Source organism: Myotis nattereri (genome assembly GCF_964212035.1).
Source record: "Myotis nattereri genome assembly, chromosome: 17".
NCBI lineage: Eukaryota > Metazoa > Chordata > Mammalia > Chiroptera > Vespertilionidae > Myotis > Myotis nattereri.
The window spans coordinates 14,407,440-14,426,138 of NC_138092.1; the positions used below are offsets into that span (position 1 = coordinate 14,407,440).

Here is an 18,699-nt window from a genome sequence, read left to right on the forward strand (position 1 = left end):
AATAACAAAACATAAAGTGAGTTAATTATTTTAATATCTTTAATAACAGCATCATAAAACCAAAATTGAAGTGGGAAGATTTTAAATTTGTTACTTCGATTTAAGCTTCAATATTATTAAAACATTTTAAACTGGTTAAAGTGTTGCATATCAAATGAGCCTAGACAATACTGGCTGCATCCCGCCAGGTGATGTTTCCTCTCTTAACATCCGTTTTCCAATTTTGGTCCAATCATTTGGTATTTTGAGAAATTAGAAATTAAGACGAACTGGTTAGTTAGAGAGTGTCACAATCATGTCTTTATTATGGATTCCTCACTCCTCTGCGCATTCCAGAGGTTTTCTTTATCTGTGTCTCAGGGACTGGTTGTCTCCAGTAACAAAATACAATATTTTCCTGAAGCCTCTGGCTCAGAGTCTATTTATTTATATAACAGACAAGGTCTTTAAATGCCATAATCATATACCTTAGGGTCTGTCCCTTTTTTAATGTTTTTTTTTTTTTTAATCAAATCTTTATTGTTGAAAGCGTTACCTCTGACCCCCTTTTCCTCCCACTGACGCCTTCTGTGAGGGATGTTCTGTTTTATCGGATGGTGGAACAGATTAAAGTGTGCGTAGACGATAAAGGCGTGCTCCTGCCTGGAACCCTCCAGTGCTTTATTGCCACAGCCTCCCTGGGTCCAGGTGATCTAAGAGCCACTCCGAGTGTAATTAACCTGGTAGCTGACCAAATTGGATCTCTAAGAATAGCGCTAGGTTAGCTCTAGCCGCGGCCAGAGTAACTGACCTGGGCTTTCAGTGATTCCTCAGGGACGTGTGTCTGCTGGGCAGGATGTGCATGGGGAGCTGGCCTTTGTGTGGAATTTATTTTTGGGTTTATCATGAGAGAATTTGCTGAGCCGTACGCGTGCCTTTTTAAAAAGCCAGCACATTGTGCTTCTTGGGATTGGGGGTATGCTTATTTAGGTGTGGATGGTGCCAAGTGAGGCTAATTTTATTTTATTTTATTTTTTGAAAATATATTTTATTGATTTTTTACAGAGGAAGGGAGAGGGATAGAGAGTTAGAAACATCAATGAGAGAGAAACATTGATCAGCTGCCTCCTGCACACCCCCTACTGGGGATATGCCCACAACCAAGGTATATGCCCTTGACTGGAATCGAACCTGGGACCCTTGAGTCTGCAGGCCGACGACGCTCTATCCACTGAGCCAAACCGGTTAGGGCGAGGCTAATTTTAACTTAACAGCATCATATTAGAATGCATTGTGATGTTGAAAAATCAGAGACATTAATAATTAAAAGTTAGTGTTCACTAGGAACGCACTGAAAGTAGCCTATATAATTACCTTGGGTATTTCTTAGTAGTGGAATTGCTGGGTTATATAGTAATTGTATGTTTAAGTTTTTGAAGAACTGTCAAACTTTTCCACAGTGATTGTACCATGTTATATATCGATCATCAGTGTACAAGTGTTACAGTACCTCACATCCTTGCTAACACTTGATGTTTTCCTTAAAAAAAAAAAAAATTACATCCATTCCGGTGGGTGTGAAGTTCTTTTGAGTTCAGTTGTTGCTACCACTGTCCAGCACAGCTATGGCTGAAACCAGATGAAAGCCAAGGAGATTTGACACTGAGTACCAAAATCATCTGCCACATGAGGCTTAAGACAGAGTTCATATGAAGAATTTTATGTCCCTTGGTTATAAAAGACCGAGGTTTGAATTCTGGCTACATTGCTTTACAGCTGAAGACCTTGTCTATGTGACTTAACCTCTGTCATCAGTGTCTTCCTTTATAAACGGAGAAGAATTTGGTGTGGATTAAATGCGATAATAAATACATAAGAATTAGAAGCATGCCTGTAACAGGAGGAACTAAAAAATGCTATTTATTGTTGTTGTTAGTAGCAGTGGCAGCAGCAACATATTTATCACCTCTAAAACAGACAAAAAAAATGTGGGTCCCTCCGCCCCCGTAAAAGACCTAGTAAGATTCTAAAATCAATTAGGATACATCACTGGTTATTGAACCAGTTTGGAAACCTCTGAGATACGCTATATATATTTTACTTTCATTTAAATCTTTAAGCAATTTTAGTGTATATGAAACAAATGTAAAATAATTTATTTCAGCATTTTGAATTTTAAGTAAACATTTTTATCAGAAAAATATATTTTATAATAATTGAATTTGGAAAGTTCTTAAAGGTTACTTTTTTAGAGACAATTTTATGAAACTTACAGTGTTTGGATTGTAGAAATTTGCTAAGCAGGCAGATTTATATAATGATTATTCATTGTAATAGTCTTACTTTTAATGGTTACTATATTAATTCACTCATTCCTTGGACACAGCTTGGTCTTTTCTTGGCACTTGGAATATAGCAATGAACTAAAATAGACATATTCTAATTAAGAGAAGCACATAACAAATGAGATAAATAAATAACAGAAGGTGTAAGTGTCCTGGGGAAAATTAAAATACTTAATTCTGAGTGGTGTTGCTATTTTAGTTTATATGGCCTTGAAAAGTGACAGTTGAACTACGACCTGAACGAGTTGAGGGAGTTAGCACTGCAGATATTTAGGGTCAGAGCCTTCCAGACTGAGGTCATAGTGGGTACAGAGGTCCTGTGTTAGGAGCAGGCGGGACCTGTTGGAAGAAGAGCGAGGAAGTCAGTGTGGCTGGAGCAGGCCAAGTGGGTCAAGATAGTGAGAAACAAGGTTAGAGTAAGATTGCAGAGGACCTTTGGGGTCATTGTAAGGAATTTGGCTTTTATTCGGAGCAAAATGGGGAGTATTAAAGGTTCTGACCAAAAAAGTGACATGATGTGACTTATATTTTAAGACACTTCAAAAAGTTTATTGTCACTGCTTTGTTGCGATAGATTAATGAGGAGAATGAGAAGGGATGGAGCCTGGGAGACCCGTTATGAGGTTGTTGCAATAGTTGAGGCAGGTGATGCTGGTGACTGAGACCAGGGTAGTTTGTGGTGGAGGCGGTGAGATGTCATCTCTGTGAATATATTTTTAAAGTAGAACCAAAAAAAGAGAAATGTTCTGGTGGAATATATGTGGGATTATGGGAGAAAAAGATTATTCCATGGTTTTTGGCCGGAGGCACACTGGGAAGTTGGAGTGTTGTCCTTAACTGCTGCTATGAGTAAGGCTGGATGGCGCAGTTTTAAGGTAAAGGACTGGAATTCAGTTTTGGTCATGTTTAGCTTGAGATGAACAAAATACAAAGTCACGGAAGCTTTGGTATATGCTGTGCTTTTAATTTTATGATGTGATATTGTGGTAGTTTACTTTTGTAGAATAGTGAATCTCCCTTGGGTGGGCCAAGTTGGACTTGTTTTACATGGAATCTGCTGTAATGTAGGTCAGACTCCTGTATATGGTTAGTGATGTTATTGCCTTTTAGTAGTTACAGGAGCAAGAAGAACAATTTGCAAAAGGAAGTCCATGTGGAGTCCATGGCTTCTGAAAATTTACTTGCAAGAAACCATGGAAGATTCCAAATAGTCTTGTCCCTTAACCTTAACGTATTAAATAATTACTAGTGAGAATCGGAGAAACAGGTAAATGAAACTTTATATTTAGAACCTTTTCTCTGAAAAAATACCCCTTCCTTAAAATTTCTCTTTCCTAAGAGTGTTCTAATGATTTCCATATCTCCATATTTTTGGTAGTATTTCCTCTGTGTTGCTTCTAGTTTTACACTTCCAATTCTCTTCAATTTGGATAAAGCATTATTTTCTCTACCCCTTCTTTACTGTCATATAATTATGTTCTGGCTTTTGTTTTTTTGTGTTTTTTTTTTTGTAAGATGTCCTCTTTAGGAATAGAGAGTTAGGGAAAGGAGAGAGATAAGGGGGAGGGAGGGAGGGAGTGGAAGAGAGAGAAAGAGAGAGAGGGAAACATCGACTTGAGAGAGACACATTGATTGGTTGCCTCCCACACATGCCCCGGAAGGGGCCAGGATGAACCTGCAACCAAGGTACATGCCCGTGGGCAGAATTGAACCCTTGACCCTTTGGTCGGGCCGAAGCTCTAACTGATGAGCCAAACTGACCTGGTGAATATGCTTTTCTTTTTAAATGAAATCTAGGAATATGCTTTCTATTTTAAGAAAAATTGAACTTGCTTAATTTCACTTTAAATTTATTTAAATTATTTTGTAGTTCTATAATTATACATCATAAACTTTAAGTTCTTTTAAATGATGAAAAAGAAAACTGTCAAGTGATAGTACATTTATATTTACTCTTTTGAATCTTTAATCAGTTAATATGCAATGGAAAATAATTACTCTAATTATTATCATCACATTTTGTAATGTGAATAACGATACTCTTTAAACTCATTTTAAGATTTTATTAAACTTACAGTTTTAACTGAAATTTATTTTTTAGGGAAATAAGATTTAGGTGCAAAATACAAAGCCTTTGGGCCCAGTTTGACCAAAGTGCTAGAGCACAGACTAGTGGGGAAATGTGGTAACTGCAGAAATGTTCACGTTCCTTAATCTTGCTGAATATACCTACCGCCTTAAAAGTTGTCTTTTCTTTAAAAACCACTTAGAGACACTTAAACTTAAAACGCAATTGTGAATTAAAATAATATTTTGAGATCCAAATATTTAGTATGAATTCCTTATACTGATAAGAACCCTATACAATTAAATTCATTTCCATGATTAATTTACTTTGGCACCCACTTTAGTTTTTTGATAAAATTTAATGGAGAACAGGGAGTTTATAAAACATCACATGCTTTGATGAAAATAAAATAAAACCAACACTACAAAATATGTGCAGATAACTGGTTACCTTTGATATAATTGCCTGGCTATTGTACACACACCCCTTCATAAACCCGCACCCCTTCCCTTGGAAGTATGCTGTATGGCATTTAAAAAAATTTGTGTTTGAATGAAAATTCACTAATTACTTCTCAGTTAACTAATATGTTTATGTTAAATATACATTAACTTTTCAGTATAATTATGAATATCAGCAAATATTTTCACTAGTCTAATTAACCTTCATCAGTCACTAGTCACTTTTAAAATTGAGGTGGACTTATATATTCCTAGTTATATATTCTAATATCCTCCCATGTTTTCTTTTCCCTCTTGTTCATTTGGAAATATTTAAAATATATCGAGACATTTAGAGAATAACACCAACCAGTTATACAAGTCTTAAAACTTTTCCATATTTTTTAGAGATACAGCAATTATCTTTAATACTTATCATTCCACACTTTATTTGTACAGTTTAACTTCATACATATATGCTGCTAAACCACAGATAGTATTATTTTGCAAGAATTTTTGACTTTATATTATAGAACACCCTGTATTTATTTTTCTGAAACTTCTTTAACCATATTTTGAGAATTATCTCAAAATTAAGATTTATCTAAATATCTTTTTCATTACTGCTGAATATAATTCTTTCGCATGAATATGCTATAGTTCATTCATTTTCATGTTGATTTAAGTTATCTAAATTGTTTTTCTAAGGGACATAGTACTCAATAAATATACCTGTTCATGTCTTCTTGTGCCTTTGTGAGAATTTCTCTAAAGTTTCTGGGTCATAGAATATGTAGGTAGCCATTTCTAGTTTCACTACATATTGTGGAATGGCTCTCCAAACTGGTTGAAAATAATTTACAATCCTGAGAGGAAATATTTGTATTGGTTCCTTTACTTCCTCTCTAATGCTTCCTATTGTCAGACTTAAAATGTTGCCAAATAGATGGGTGTGAATAGTAACTCATTGTTTTAAATTTGCATTTTCCTACCGATGATGTTAAGCACCTTCTTATTTGTTTATTGTCCATTTGGGTTTCTCAGTGGAATTGTATATTCATTCTTTGACCTATTATTCTACTGTGATGTGTTTTTTTTCTTATTGAAATATGCTAGTTCTGCATATATCCTGAATGCATATTCTTTGTTAATTGTAAACATTGCAATAAAATCTCTCCCAGATGTGCTTTCTCTTTTTTACTTTGTTTATTCTCTCTTACTGTTGTACTGTTCAAATGTTTAAACATCTTGATACAGTAGAATTTATCTTTTTATATACTTTGTGCTTTTTATATTTGAGTTAAGAAATCTTTTGTTTTTCTGACTTCAGAAAATTTGCCTGACATTTGTTCTAAAAGATTCTTAGTTTCGACTTTCATGTTTTAGTGTTTAATACAATAGGTATGGATTTTTTATGTGGTGTGAGGTATGAATCCCCCTCCCCTCCCCCCGCCCCCAGCATGGAAAACCATTTGTCTCAGTTATATTAATTCAACAGTGCATTTTTCTCCACTGATTTGTGATGTTAACACTGACATATGTGAGAGTCTGTATCTAGAGCCTTTCTTATGCTCCATGTTCCATTTACCATCTCCCTGCTAATACCATACTATCTTAATTTCTGCCACTTTATAGTAAGTAGAGCAAGTCCACCTCAAATTGTTATTTCTCTTCAGCATTATCTAGAGTCTTTTCTTATCCTGGCTCTTTCATATTCATTTTAGAATTAGCTTGATAAATTCCATGAAAAACAGTAATAGAGTTCTGATTAAAATCGTATTGAACTTTATAGATTTAATTTGGGTAGACTGACATTCTCGTGGTATTTTGTCTTTTCATCCCAAGAGAGTATATCTTTCCACTTATGTTAGTCTTCTTTTAGACTTTTATATATTATGCTTCTTGGCGACAGATATTTAAAATTTTTAATTAAATATTTGTAGGTGGTTATTAGTAGTGTACAGAAGTGCTGTTTATTTCAGCCTATTGATTTATTTACTTTTAAAATTGATCTCAGAGAGAGGAAGACAGGGAGAGAGAGAGAGATGGAAACATCAATGAGAGAGAAACATCTATTGGCTGCCTTTTGCATGCTCCCTATTGGGGATCGAGCCTGCAATCTGGGCATGTGTCCCTGACCAGGAATTGAATCTGTGACCTCCTGGTGCATGGGGCTACGCTCAACCAACTGAGCCACACTGGCCGGGCTAGTGTGTTTATTTTTGATCTACGAAACTCGTCAAGCCCTTTATAACTTTTAATATTTGTAGATTTTTTTGGATTTTCTATCATTATCAAATGGTGTTAAGATAAGGACAGACAGTTTTATCTTTTTTCTTGTCTCATGTGGGATATTTACTAATCCAGTATCTCCAGGACAGTGTTGAATAGAAGTGGTGATACAAGGGATTTTTAATTTATTCCTGACTTTATTTTATTTTTCTTTGTTCCTGACCTTGAACAAAAGGCTCTTCCCTTTTATTCTTAAGTATAAAATAGGATATAGAATTTTTATCAGGCTTAAGCCTTGCTTTTCTGTTTCTTGTTTGCTAGATTTTATTTTCACATGAATGAATCTTGCATTTTATGAATGCTTGAATAGTTTTTCTGTACTATTGATATCACATTTTTCTATTTTAATCTATTAATGTGGTGAATTACATTAATATATTTTCCAATATTGAACTATTTTTGCATTTGTTGCAATTCTCCCCATGATAGGTTTTTTCTCTTGTTCATTTCTTTCTCATATACAGGACGTCCCCCCAAAATGTATACACACTTCAGCAGTTGATAGCTCAATTGATGTTTCTTTCTTTTCAGATTTAACCCCTTGGAATGAATAATAATTCAAAGTGTATATTTTTTTTTGGGGGGGGACGACACTGTATATTTAAAATGTATATTACCTATGGAGGGCTGAAAATGGCCCCTCAAAAAATATCCATGTCCTAATCCTTGAACCTGTGAGTAATCTTATATGGCAGGAGGAAAAAAAAAGCATTCTTGCAGATGTAATTTAATAAGGATCTTAAGATGGGGAGATTATCTGGGTGGGCCCTAAGTGTAATTATTTGTATCCTTGTAAGCGGGTGACAGAGGGAGATTTTACACACACACATGCACACGCACAGGAGAAGGTGATATGAAGATGTAACATGGAGGAATTTGAAGATGCTTTTCGTGAAGTTTGGATTGATGCTGCCACAAGCCAAGGATTGGAGGTAGCCACCGGAAGCTGATTGCCAGAAGAGGCAAGGAACTGGTTTTCCCTAGAACCCCCTGAAGGAGTGTGGCCCTGTTGACACCTTGGGTTTGGCTCAGGGATACTGAATTCAGATTGGGACTTCTGGTCTCCATAACTGTTAGAGAATACATTTCATACATTTCTGTTGTTTTAAACCACCAGTTTGTGGTAATTTTGTTACTTCAGCCATAGGAAACGAATTCAGTGCCTTTTTCTGATTTTGCCATTAAAATCTTTCTAGTTGGGGAACTCCCCCCCCCCTCCCCCCCCGCCCCGATTAGTTGAATGAGTTTGAGATTATCTGTTCTCTCAGTGTTTGGTAGGAGTCAAATGTGAAACCATCTAGACTCTTCCCCCCTCCCCCCACTTTTTTTTTTTTTACGGGAAGAGTTTTTAAAACGTTTTTGCTGTAGTTTTTTTTCTCCTCTCTCTCCCTTCCTTTACCTCTGAGCGTATATCCTTTTTCTTATGAACTTTTTGTGATCGCCTTCGTTGCCTTCATGCAGTGTCTGGGTTCTTCAATCCAGGACCAGGTCTTCAGTAGTGAGCTGGGATCTTGCCTCCATCTCGATATTGAGTGATATTGCAAATTAATATATTAGTGATATTTTAAATGAATGATCTTGCATGTTCATGGAAGAACATGTTCAGTATTGTGTTAGAGGACTGTGTCCCACTTACGCAGACTCACAGCTCTATGGACTCTGTAGCTGGAGAAAGCTTTCCTACAGTATTTTCCAACCCCTTTTATCAATAAAGAAAGCCCTGGGCATCAGGAAGTGAACTTGACTCCAGATTCTCATTTGACATGGAGCACTTTTAGTTCTGTGATCCTAAAAGAGCTATGCTCTCAGCCAGTGGTGCCTGCTTTTCTTCCTGGGGACACCGTGGCCCTGAGGCTTACACTCTGCTCATCTTCTTTCATTTTGTTCCTGTTTTAATTTAATTAAATTATTTTTATTTATAAACTATAATTCTGAGTGCAGAAAGAAAAATCTTTCTATACAAGCAATGCCTATTTTAGCAGAAAAAATGTTTACCGTTAAGATTTGTATCATGGCATAAAACTCTATAAAAATAGAGTTTGGGAAAGCAGAAAGAGGGGTAAAGATTGAAGTTTATGCAAAGTGGTAGAGCTCACTATAATCTTTTATTCCCTATAATTTTTTGAGATTTTTAGGTGTAAGTTGCAGTTTTTTTTTCCAACTGTGTTGTTGTTTTGATAAGTAGTGGTGCTGCTATCTAAAATTTTTAGTACTATTGGCTGCATGGCGATACAATCAATGATGGTATTTTCAGCTGAACTGTCTTTCATTTTTATTATGATGCCCTGTCTTTGATTTGATGTTTGGCATCTGAAATTGCCACCACATGGGAGATGACCCATCATACTGAGCGTGTTATGAAGCTGTTGAAATTGCCACTCAATTATGTGCTAGTCTCACTTTTCTAATTTAATTGGTTGTTTATTGTGAGGTCATGGAAATTGATACTCAGCGATCTAGGCATCTCCGTTCTCTACTTTAGGTTGAAACCAGGCTTAGTTTCACTTGACAGCTCTTTCGTGGAGCACACTCCCAGAGGGAATGACTCCTTCAGAACCTGAGACACTGTTATCTGTTCGCTTTCGAAGGAACTAGCTTACTGCTAACATGCGATGTACAGCACGCTGGAGTTCAGTCACAGGCAGTAATGTTCTTTTTTCCAGAAGTGACAGAGATTGTTCATTTTGACTCTCTAAACTGGCTCTGTTCACTCGTTTCTGGTATTTCCCTCGGGCCCTCCTCCCATTGGTATTTTGTTCTATTTCTTTAGATTACTGACTTCAGTTCATTTTGCTCTGCAGTGGTGAGTACATGAAACAGTTTATTCTTGTATTACTATTGATTAATTATTGTATTGCTTCCCATATGGACAACTATAAACCTCCTTTTGCCCCACTCTGTATTAAAAACTTGGCACTTTTAAACCGATTTCTTTTTTTTCTTTTTTTAAATATATTTTATTGATTTTTTACAGAGAGGAAGGGAGTGGGATAGAGAGTCAGAAACATCGATGAGCGAGAAACATCGATCAGCTGCCTCCCGCACACTCCCCACTGGGTATGTGCCTGCAACCAAGGTACATGTCCCTGACTGGAATCGAACCCGGGACCCTTGAGTCCACAGGCCGATGCTCTACCCACTGAGCCAAACCAGTTAGGGCTAAACCGATTTCTTTAAGTAACATCAGCTTCGGGTGGGATAGGCTATGGTTGCCTTCCGTGAAGACTAGATTCCTGATCTGACCTCTCCAGCCTCCCATCCCACAACTCCCACTCAGAGCAGAAGAATCGGCCATTCTACCAGAGACCTGAAGCTCTCAGGACTTCTTTCTCTGGGTGTGGATCTGGTCCATATATTACCGACCCTTCCAGGTCAGGAACCCAAACCAAGGTCCTTCTGCCCAGCGCCGTTTGCCCCAGTAGAATGAGACGGAGTTCGGTAGAGTGGAGCAGACACCTTATTTTTTGGCCAAGGAGGGGAAAAGGGTGATCTCATGCTTCTACGGCACCTTCTCCCCGATGGGAAAGGAGCCTTGGAGCCACAGTAGCTAACATGTGGGTCATGAGTATTCCATCTCTTATATTGCTGTATTACTTTGAAAAACTTGGCATATTTATGTCAGTGTACAATACCTTATAATTTTGAATTCTATATGACTTTGTAATTGTAGGGCTTAGGCCAGTAATGGCGAACCTATGACATAGGTTCACCTCTGACACGCGAACTCATTTTTTTGGTTGATTTTTCTTTGTTAAATGGCATTTAAGTATGTAAATTAAATATCAAAAATATGTCTTTGTTTTACTATGGTTGCACATGTCAAAAAATTTCTATATGTGACACGGCACCAGAGTTAAGTTAGGGTTTTTCCAAATGCTGACACGCCGAGCTCAAAAGGTTCGCCATCACTGGCCTAGGCATTTTTGATATATATGAGGACAAGCAAAACTAATAACCATGGTGATTTATAGGCATATAAAATTTCTAAGATATTTTTTACAACACTCATCATAGGATGTATTTGGTGGTTAATTTAACTGGTTAAATGAAGAGTTCCATTAATAAAACTCCTGCTGTTTTATTCCCATATAAGTTAAATTTTATTCTGTTGATGCATAATTTACCTCTGATAGGCATTGATTGTTTCCTGGCCGGTTAGTGCAAAGTTATCTCATAGCATGTATATGTGCTTGTATTTGTGAGACATAGTGCAGTATCGTCGATTTGTAAGTTAAGTTGCTGTGTGTGTAAGGGTTTCAAGTGAAATTGTCAGTCCCTTGTACTGCTTGGAGTAGATTTAGGCTTCCTAAGCTTTAAAGATTAATAAACTATTAATCCAAGAGCGGGAAGAGACAGGAAAGAAGAAAATAAAGGTAATTGGGTGTTAGGATATGAGGAAAAGAGCACCCAATGTGGATAGCCCAGAGCATATGGGAAGAGTAAGCATTAATACGTAGAGAGTCTTTAATACGAATCATATATCATGCCTTATACTCATTGATTTTACGTTACTGTCCACTGGGTGTTAACAGGTGAGGAAAATAAAGCCCATAGCATTTCCAGTTCTTATTCTCATGTTGGACCACACAGGAATCATAGACTTACCTCGTTCACACTGAGGTAAACTGGCAAAGCTGATCATGACCTCCATTGGCCTATCTAGCTATTCTGAGGAACACACTTGTAACTCATTTTACCCTGAGCTGGGAATCTCTGCCCTAACTACTGGTTCTCTAACTTCATCAAGCATCAGGATTATCTGTAGGATTTGGCAACCCCCCCCCCAACCCCACAACAAACAAACAAACAAATAAGCAAGCAAACAAACAAAAACCAAAACATATTTCTGGGTCTCACCCCAAATTTCTGATTCAATAGGTCTGCACGTCTCATGAGTTCCCAGGTGACACTGATGCTGCTGTTCCAGGGATATTCTTTGAGAACCTGCTCTAGAAGAGGTTGCATTACCTGCTTACCTTGTGATAAATAATAAAGCAGCAATAGGTTGTTTCTGCAGATGATCATGATTGGCTAATTGTCTGCCTCCCAAACTTTCATCATTTCTTTTTCATTGTCAATTACCTGGTAGGGAAGGTTGTTGCTCTTGAATATTGAGTGTTACTTATTCTAGATAAATTCATATCACGGAATCATATAGCATGTATTGTCACTGTATCATGAATAGTAATTGCTTAAAATAAGCAGAAAAGTTGAAATCCAAACCTAATTTATTTGAGCATTATTTTGTGGCTCTGTATTTAATGTACCTTTCACTTTTAAAAAAGATCTGCAGTACCTAAATTTGTCACAAGATGGCATTGAAAGGCTGAAGATTTTGGTTGAAATTAGTGTTTTGAAACCATTAATGGGTTAGATATATTTATATTTCATGTATACTCAAACCAAAAGAAATCTAAACTATGAAGTATTTTTTAAATATATTTTATTGATTTTTTACAGAGAGGAAGGGAGAGAGATAGAGAGAGTTAGAAACATCGATGAGAGAGAAACATCGATCAGCCGCCTCCTGCACATCTCCTATTGGGGATGTGCCCGCAACCCAGGTACATGCCCTTGACCGGAATCGAACCTGGGACCCTTCAGTCCGCAGGCCGACGCTCTTATCTACTGAGCCAAACCGGTTTCGGCTATGAAGTATTTTTTAAAAAAATTGAGCGATATTTTGGTATTTTCCTGTAAAACACTTTCTTATTTAGTTACAAAAAATAAAATAGTCAAATACATTGACATTATTGGTAAGTAATTCTTTCAAGAATCTAAGAAACATAAATCTTAATGTAATAGCATCAAATATTTTATTATGTATCCCCCAGAAGGACTTCACATAAATTCAAGTTAGTAATTATAGAAAGTCTTACTGTTCTATGATTTATAGGTCTTATTATGCATAAGATGATATCAATCTTGCCTCCAATGAGCTTTAAGTTTTAGTATGGGAAAAAAGAAATATATATACAATTCAAGAGAGAACAAAATCATAAAAGTGCTTAAATAGAATGTTGTATTTATGGAATTACACAAACAATATGAACTGGAATAATGGGCAATTAAACAAAAAATTTAAATGGTATTTTTCAAAAATATCCTTGTATCAGTTGAAAACACTATGTTGAATTTTTCTTTTAATGATGTATATTACCATAATTTATTTAAGCCATAAGGAAATTGTTCAGCAATATAGAGAGTTGTATAAGATTTAGTATTTGACATTAAGCATCAGAGTCACTCATTTGAAATATGAACTCACCTTTTATTTTATGAACATGTGGTTTTATTTTTTTCTGATTAATTGAAAAATATTTTTCAGAAGAGGGTGAAGATTTTTTTGGTCACACAGATGTTATTTATGATATTCCTGGATTTCTGGAATCTGAAAAACATATCAAAAAATCAAGTGTAGAATGGTGGTTATCAGGGTATTGAGGATGGGAGAAAAGGGATATGCTATAAAACGGTATAGATTTTGAGTGTTGCAAACTGAACAAGTTTTGGAATTCTGTTTCACAACAGTGTGAATGTACTTAACACTGTTGAACTGTGCACCTAAAAAGTGTCCGACTAGAAACTATGAGCAATTAATAGGTTTTTATTGAAGATCAACAATGTTTCCAGCTTTATTTAGCTATTCAGAGCTACTTAAAAGAAATAAAACCTCCTTAGGAAGCCTATAATATAATTGGTGATAGAAGATTAACTTAATAAACTAATATAGTAATCTACTGAAAGTCCAACATATATTAGGCATTGTGTTAGACACTTATTTTTTTTATTTTCTTTTATTTTCTTAAATTTATTGGAGTGACATTGGTTAATAAAATTATATAGGCTTCAAGTGTACCATTCTATGATACATCATCTGTACATTTTATATAAATTATTTTTAATCTTCAATCCTCAAAACAACACAGGAGAGTTAGTATTATCATCCTTAGATCCATATTTTATCAGTTAGGAAAGTAACTTTTATCGATATGAATATTTAGTACCTTGTTGAAGTTTGCAAAGATTCTAATCTTTGATTTGGTATTTAAACCCAAATCTATGGAGCCTCAAAATCCATTTTCTATGTACTGCACTATGCTTCTAATTTAAATAAAAAATAAAGAATACAATAAACAACTATTAATTTGTTTGGTATTTCTACTACCAGTAACCATTATCTATTTTATATAATCACTAGAGACCCGGTGCACGAAATTCGTGCACAGGGTTGGGGGAGGGGGTCCCTCAGCCTGGCCTGCACCCTCTCCAATCCGGGAGGGATCAGGCCTAAACCGGTAGTCAGATATTCCTCTCGCAATCCAGGACCTCTGGCTCCTAACCGCTTGCCTGCCTGCTGGCCTGATCTCTCTCTAACTGCCCTCCCCTGCTGGTCTGATCGCCCCTAACCGCCTCTGCCTTGGCCCCTGCCACTGTGGCTTTGTCTGGAAGATGTCCGGTCTAATTAGCATATTACCCTTTTATTTGTACAGATTCTGGCAAACTTTAAAGAAAGGACATGCAATTTAATTAATGGCAGCTGTTAATCTGGATTACATGTTAACTTCAGAAAGAATTACCATAGCCTTTTTGTGTGGACTTGAGTTGTCTCTCTTTTTGTTTGTTTATAACTTTTGGAAACACTCACTTCTTTTCCCTCTGTATTCATGTGCAGGTTATGTGGGTCTGCAATTTGTGCCGAAAACAACAAGAAATCCTCACCAAGTCAGGAGCCTGGTTCTATAATAGTGGACCTAATACCCCACAGCAACCTGATCAAAAGGCTCTCCGAGGACTGCGGAATGAGGAGGCGCCTCAGGAGAAGAAAGCAAAACTGCACGAGCAGGCCCAGTTCCAAGGACCCTCAGGTGACTTATCTGTGCCTGCCGTGGAGAAAAGTCGATCTCATGGGCTCACAAGACAGGATTCTATTAAAAATGGGTCAGGAGTGAAGCACCAAATTGCCAGTGACATAGCTTCAGACAGGTAAACATTTTGCTTCATCTTTAGGTAAACATTACTACTTTTAATCTTTATTTCAAACAGAAATACAAATACATGCAATGTTTAGGCAACCAGTTGTCTAAATGTAATGTCAATGTCCATATGTTTTGTATAAAAGTGATGAAAGTGATGTGTAGGACTTTAGCTATGACAGGTTTGAACGATGTTAGGTTTGGCGAGGGAGTGTTAGGTTATCAGGTTTTCCAGAAAGAGAAGTGAAATAAAACAGGGAACTTAGATGGGAGGTTACTGTCAGAGGGAAGAAACTGGGATAAGAGCAATGAGAATGAAGAAGAGGCTGGATCGATAGGATTGGCTGGAAGTGGGGAAGAGAATGGGGAAGGTTAACATTATTTCTAAAGGTTCTGCCCTGGGCTGAAGGATGCGGTGGTTTTCCAAGCAGGTAACACAGGTAAAAGGGTTTTATGGATTTGATCTATCCATGGCCTAACTCTGTATTACTATTTTGGCTCAGTTTTAATGCCTTTTCCTTGACAAAAGTGTTAGACTTTTAACAATAGTGTTTATGGTTCTTATATTTCCTACCTTTGGAAGGAGAAGAATGAAAAGATTTCCAAGGGAGGATTATTTTTCTAGTCCATATTTCTATTTTTGAATTAAAATTTTAAAGGAAAATCTGGTTTATACGGTATGTATGTAATCTGGTTTATACTGTATATAATTCAGAAGTGGCAGGGACGTTTCTGGGTGAACAAATATGAAGTCATGCACTTGCGGAAAAACAAATCTGAATTGTACTGACAGGGTGGTGGGTCTGAACAGTGTTAAAACAGGTAAGATAAGTGGGAGTCCCTTCAGATGGTGCCTAAAGCCGTCACACAGATGTGTTGTTAATGTCTTGGAAGAATAATAAAATGATGATGCACCAGTTTTGTTTTGTTTTTGGCAAAAGTGAAACAGACAATGTAATTCTATCTTTGGAAAAGGCTGTGGTGATTTCATGGCTGGAATACTATGAACACATCTCAGTGCAGAATCTCAGGAAGCCAAGAATTTTAGGGTAGGAAGATCATCTTAGATTGAGAACTTAAGCACACAAAGGTTTGAGGGCAGATAGTTAATTTGGGTGGCAATCTCAGAAACCACCAGTAGGGGAGTGGAAAATGATCCAATTAAGAGAAAGAACGCAACAATTGGTGCATTTGAGAGCAGATTATCTCTTTTGGCGAATGTGTCTCAGTCTTACTGGGACTTCTAGGAGACGGAGTATCACAACCTCAGAGTTATTCCACATGATGGGCTAGGAGGCTGGGGTATTTATCCATAATTCTCTGTTTTATTGGCCTAGGTCTGTTCCCGGGGAGGGAGGCGGGCTTGTTAACGCTCTGGCCAAGCATGTTTCTGTTGCCAGAGAAAGCACTCAGGCAGAGTATTACAAATATAATCACAAGAAGCTTCTCTGTAGGGAATGGTGAATGATGAAGCAGTGTTGGTTGGGACAGTAGCAGTATCTGTAAAGTGGCAGCCGTAATGGCCAAGGTATATGAGCTTAGATGAAGAAAATGATGTTAACCAATGGAGGTAGGATTTTAAATGAATGACTTAATAAAATAGATAACATTGGCTCATTCTTCAAAATAGATAGCTACATTAGATCGTTTCTTTGGAGGTTAGAAAGGTAGGTTTAGGAAGAATAAAAGGAAGTACTAAAATACTGGGTCACATAATAGTTTTTAAAGCTTTAGAATGCATATCATTAGGAAGTTGTGGATGTTAAAAATAAGTCCAACAAATTTATGAGTAATTAATTCATCATTGTAGGGAACTAGAAATATAGCACTAATCTTTGAAGAATGACTAAGAACAAATATATATTCTCCAATATTATCTGTTAATGCTTCTTTCTTTGACAGAGCACTAGCCTGAATAAACAGTACAATTCGACCCACTGTGGGGAAGCAAGATGTAGTTACTTTTTTTCTTTTTGCCTACGGCCTCCGGCTGCCATTACTAATAGAAGCATACTTTAATGACTCAATGTATTCTATAATTATGTCCTTGCTTTCTTTTTCTAAATATATTTTTATTGATTTCGGAGAGGAAGGGAGTGGGAGAGAGGGTTAGAAACATCAACGATGAGAGAGAATCATTGATCGGCTGCCTCTTGCACGCCCCACACTGGGGACCCAGCCTGCAACCTGGGCATGTGCCCTGACGGGGAATCCAACTGTGATCTCCTGGTTCATAGGTCAGTGCTCAGTCACTGAGCCACACCCGCTGGGCCGTGTCCTTTCTTTCTGAAGCTCACATAAGTCAAACCAATAGCTCCTCTTGTTTGTAAGAAATTCTGCTAGTCAGGGAAGAAGTTAGAGTTTAATATCAAACTTGGAAGTTATGCCTAGAAAATGGAATTGGTTATAATTTATATAAACTTTTGGAAGGTTCATTTTTTTTTTCCAGAATAATTCAGTCCCCTTACTATAAACAAAAAGAGCATTTGTTTTATTATTTTTAAATGCAGATTCTATAGTAGTTTATTAGGCATGTATCTATAAACCCTTTGAATTCTTTCCCCTGGAGCAGGAGGTCTACAAACTATGTCCCTGGGGCTCTATCTGGCTTGCCCCCCGTGTTTTTGTAAATAAAGTTTTATTGAGACACAGCCACAACTATTTATTTACTTATTGTCTATGGCTACATAGACTCAGCTACAACTCCAGAGTTGAGTATTAGTTATAAGAGGCCATATGGCTCTCATATAACCTAAAATATTTACTCTCTGACCCTTTACAGAAAAGTTTGCCAACTCCTGCCTTAGAGAGTAAGTAGTTATTTATTTTATTTACTAGAGGCCTGGTGCACAAATTCGTGTACCAGTGGGGTCCCTCAGCCTGGCCTGTGGGAAACCGGCTCTCCGACATCGCCCAAAGGGTCCTAGATTGCAAGAGGGCACAGGCCAGGCTGAGGGACCTCACTGCTGCATGATTGGTGCCAGGGAGGGATGTGGGAGGTTGGCCAGCCAGGGAGGGACCGGCGCAGGAGGGCTCCAGGGCATGTCTGGCCCGTCTTGCTCAGTCCTGATCAGCCGGACCCCAGCAGCAAGCTAACCTACCGGTTGGAGCGTCTGCCCTCTGGTGGTCAGTGCACGTTATAGTGAGCAGTTGAGCTGCCTGAGCATATCATTAGCATATTATACTTTGATTGGTTGAACAGACAACTGGACGACTGGACACTTAACCTATTAGGCTTTTATTATATAGGATTATTATTTTAAAATAAGTTTTTATTGATTTTAAAAAGAGAGGAAGGGAGAGGGAGAGAGAGAGAGAAACATCAATGATGTGAAAGAATCATTCCTCAGCTGCCTCCTACATGCCCCACACTGGCAGTCAAGCCCGCAACCCGGGCATGTGCCCTGGCCTGGAATCTAACTGGCGACTTCCTGGTGCATGGGACTATGTTCAATCAACTGAGCCACACTGGCTGGGCAGTAGTTATTTTAATACTGTTGAAATTTCTCCTTTTTTTACTCATTTTTTTTGTTACCATTTAAATCGTTTCAGTTAAGCCTGTTTACTTATTCCCCATCCTCTTCCCAATTCCTTCTCCT

The 18,699-nt window shown here is 37.3% G+C and overlaps 1 protein-coding gene across 12 annotated transcripts in view; it reads left to right on the plus strand.

Annotated features, from left to right (window-relative positions):
* Positions 1–18,699, plus strand: part of RIMS2 (regulating synaptic membrane exocytosis 2) — a gene marked incomplete at its 5' end in the record, with an annotated part of 342,653 nt that overhangs the window by 70,648 nt on the left and 253,306 nt on the right. For all 12 annotated transcript variants that reach the window (XM_081111208.1, XM_081111209.1, XM_081111207.1 and 9 more), the window contains one exon: positions 14,800–15,110. In XM_081111208.1, coding sequence (XP_080967334.1) covers positions 14,800–15,110 — 311 coding nt within the window. The remainder of the gene's footprint in view (positions 1–14,799; positions 15,111–18,699) is intronic.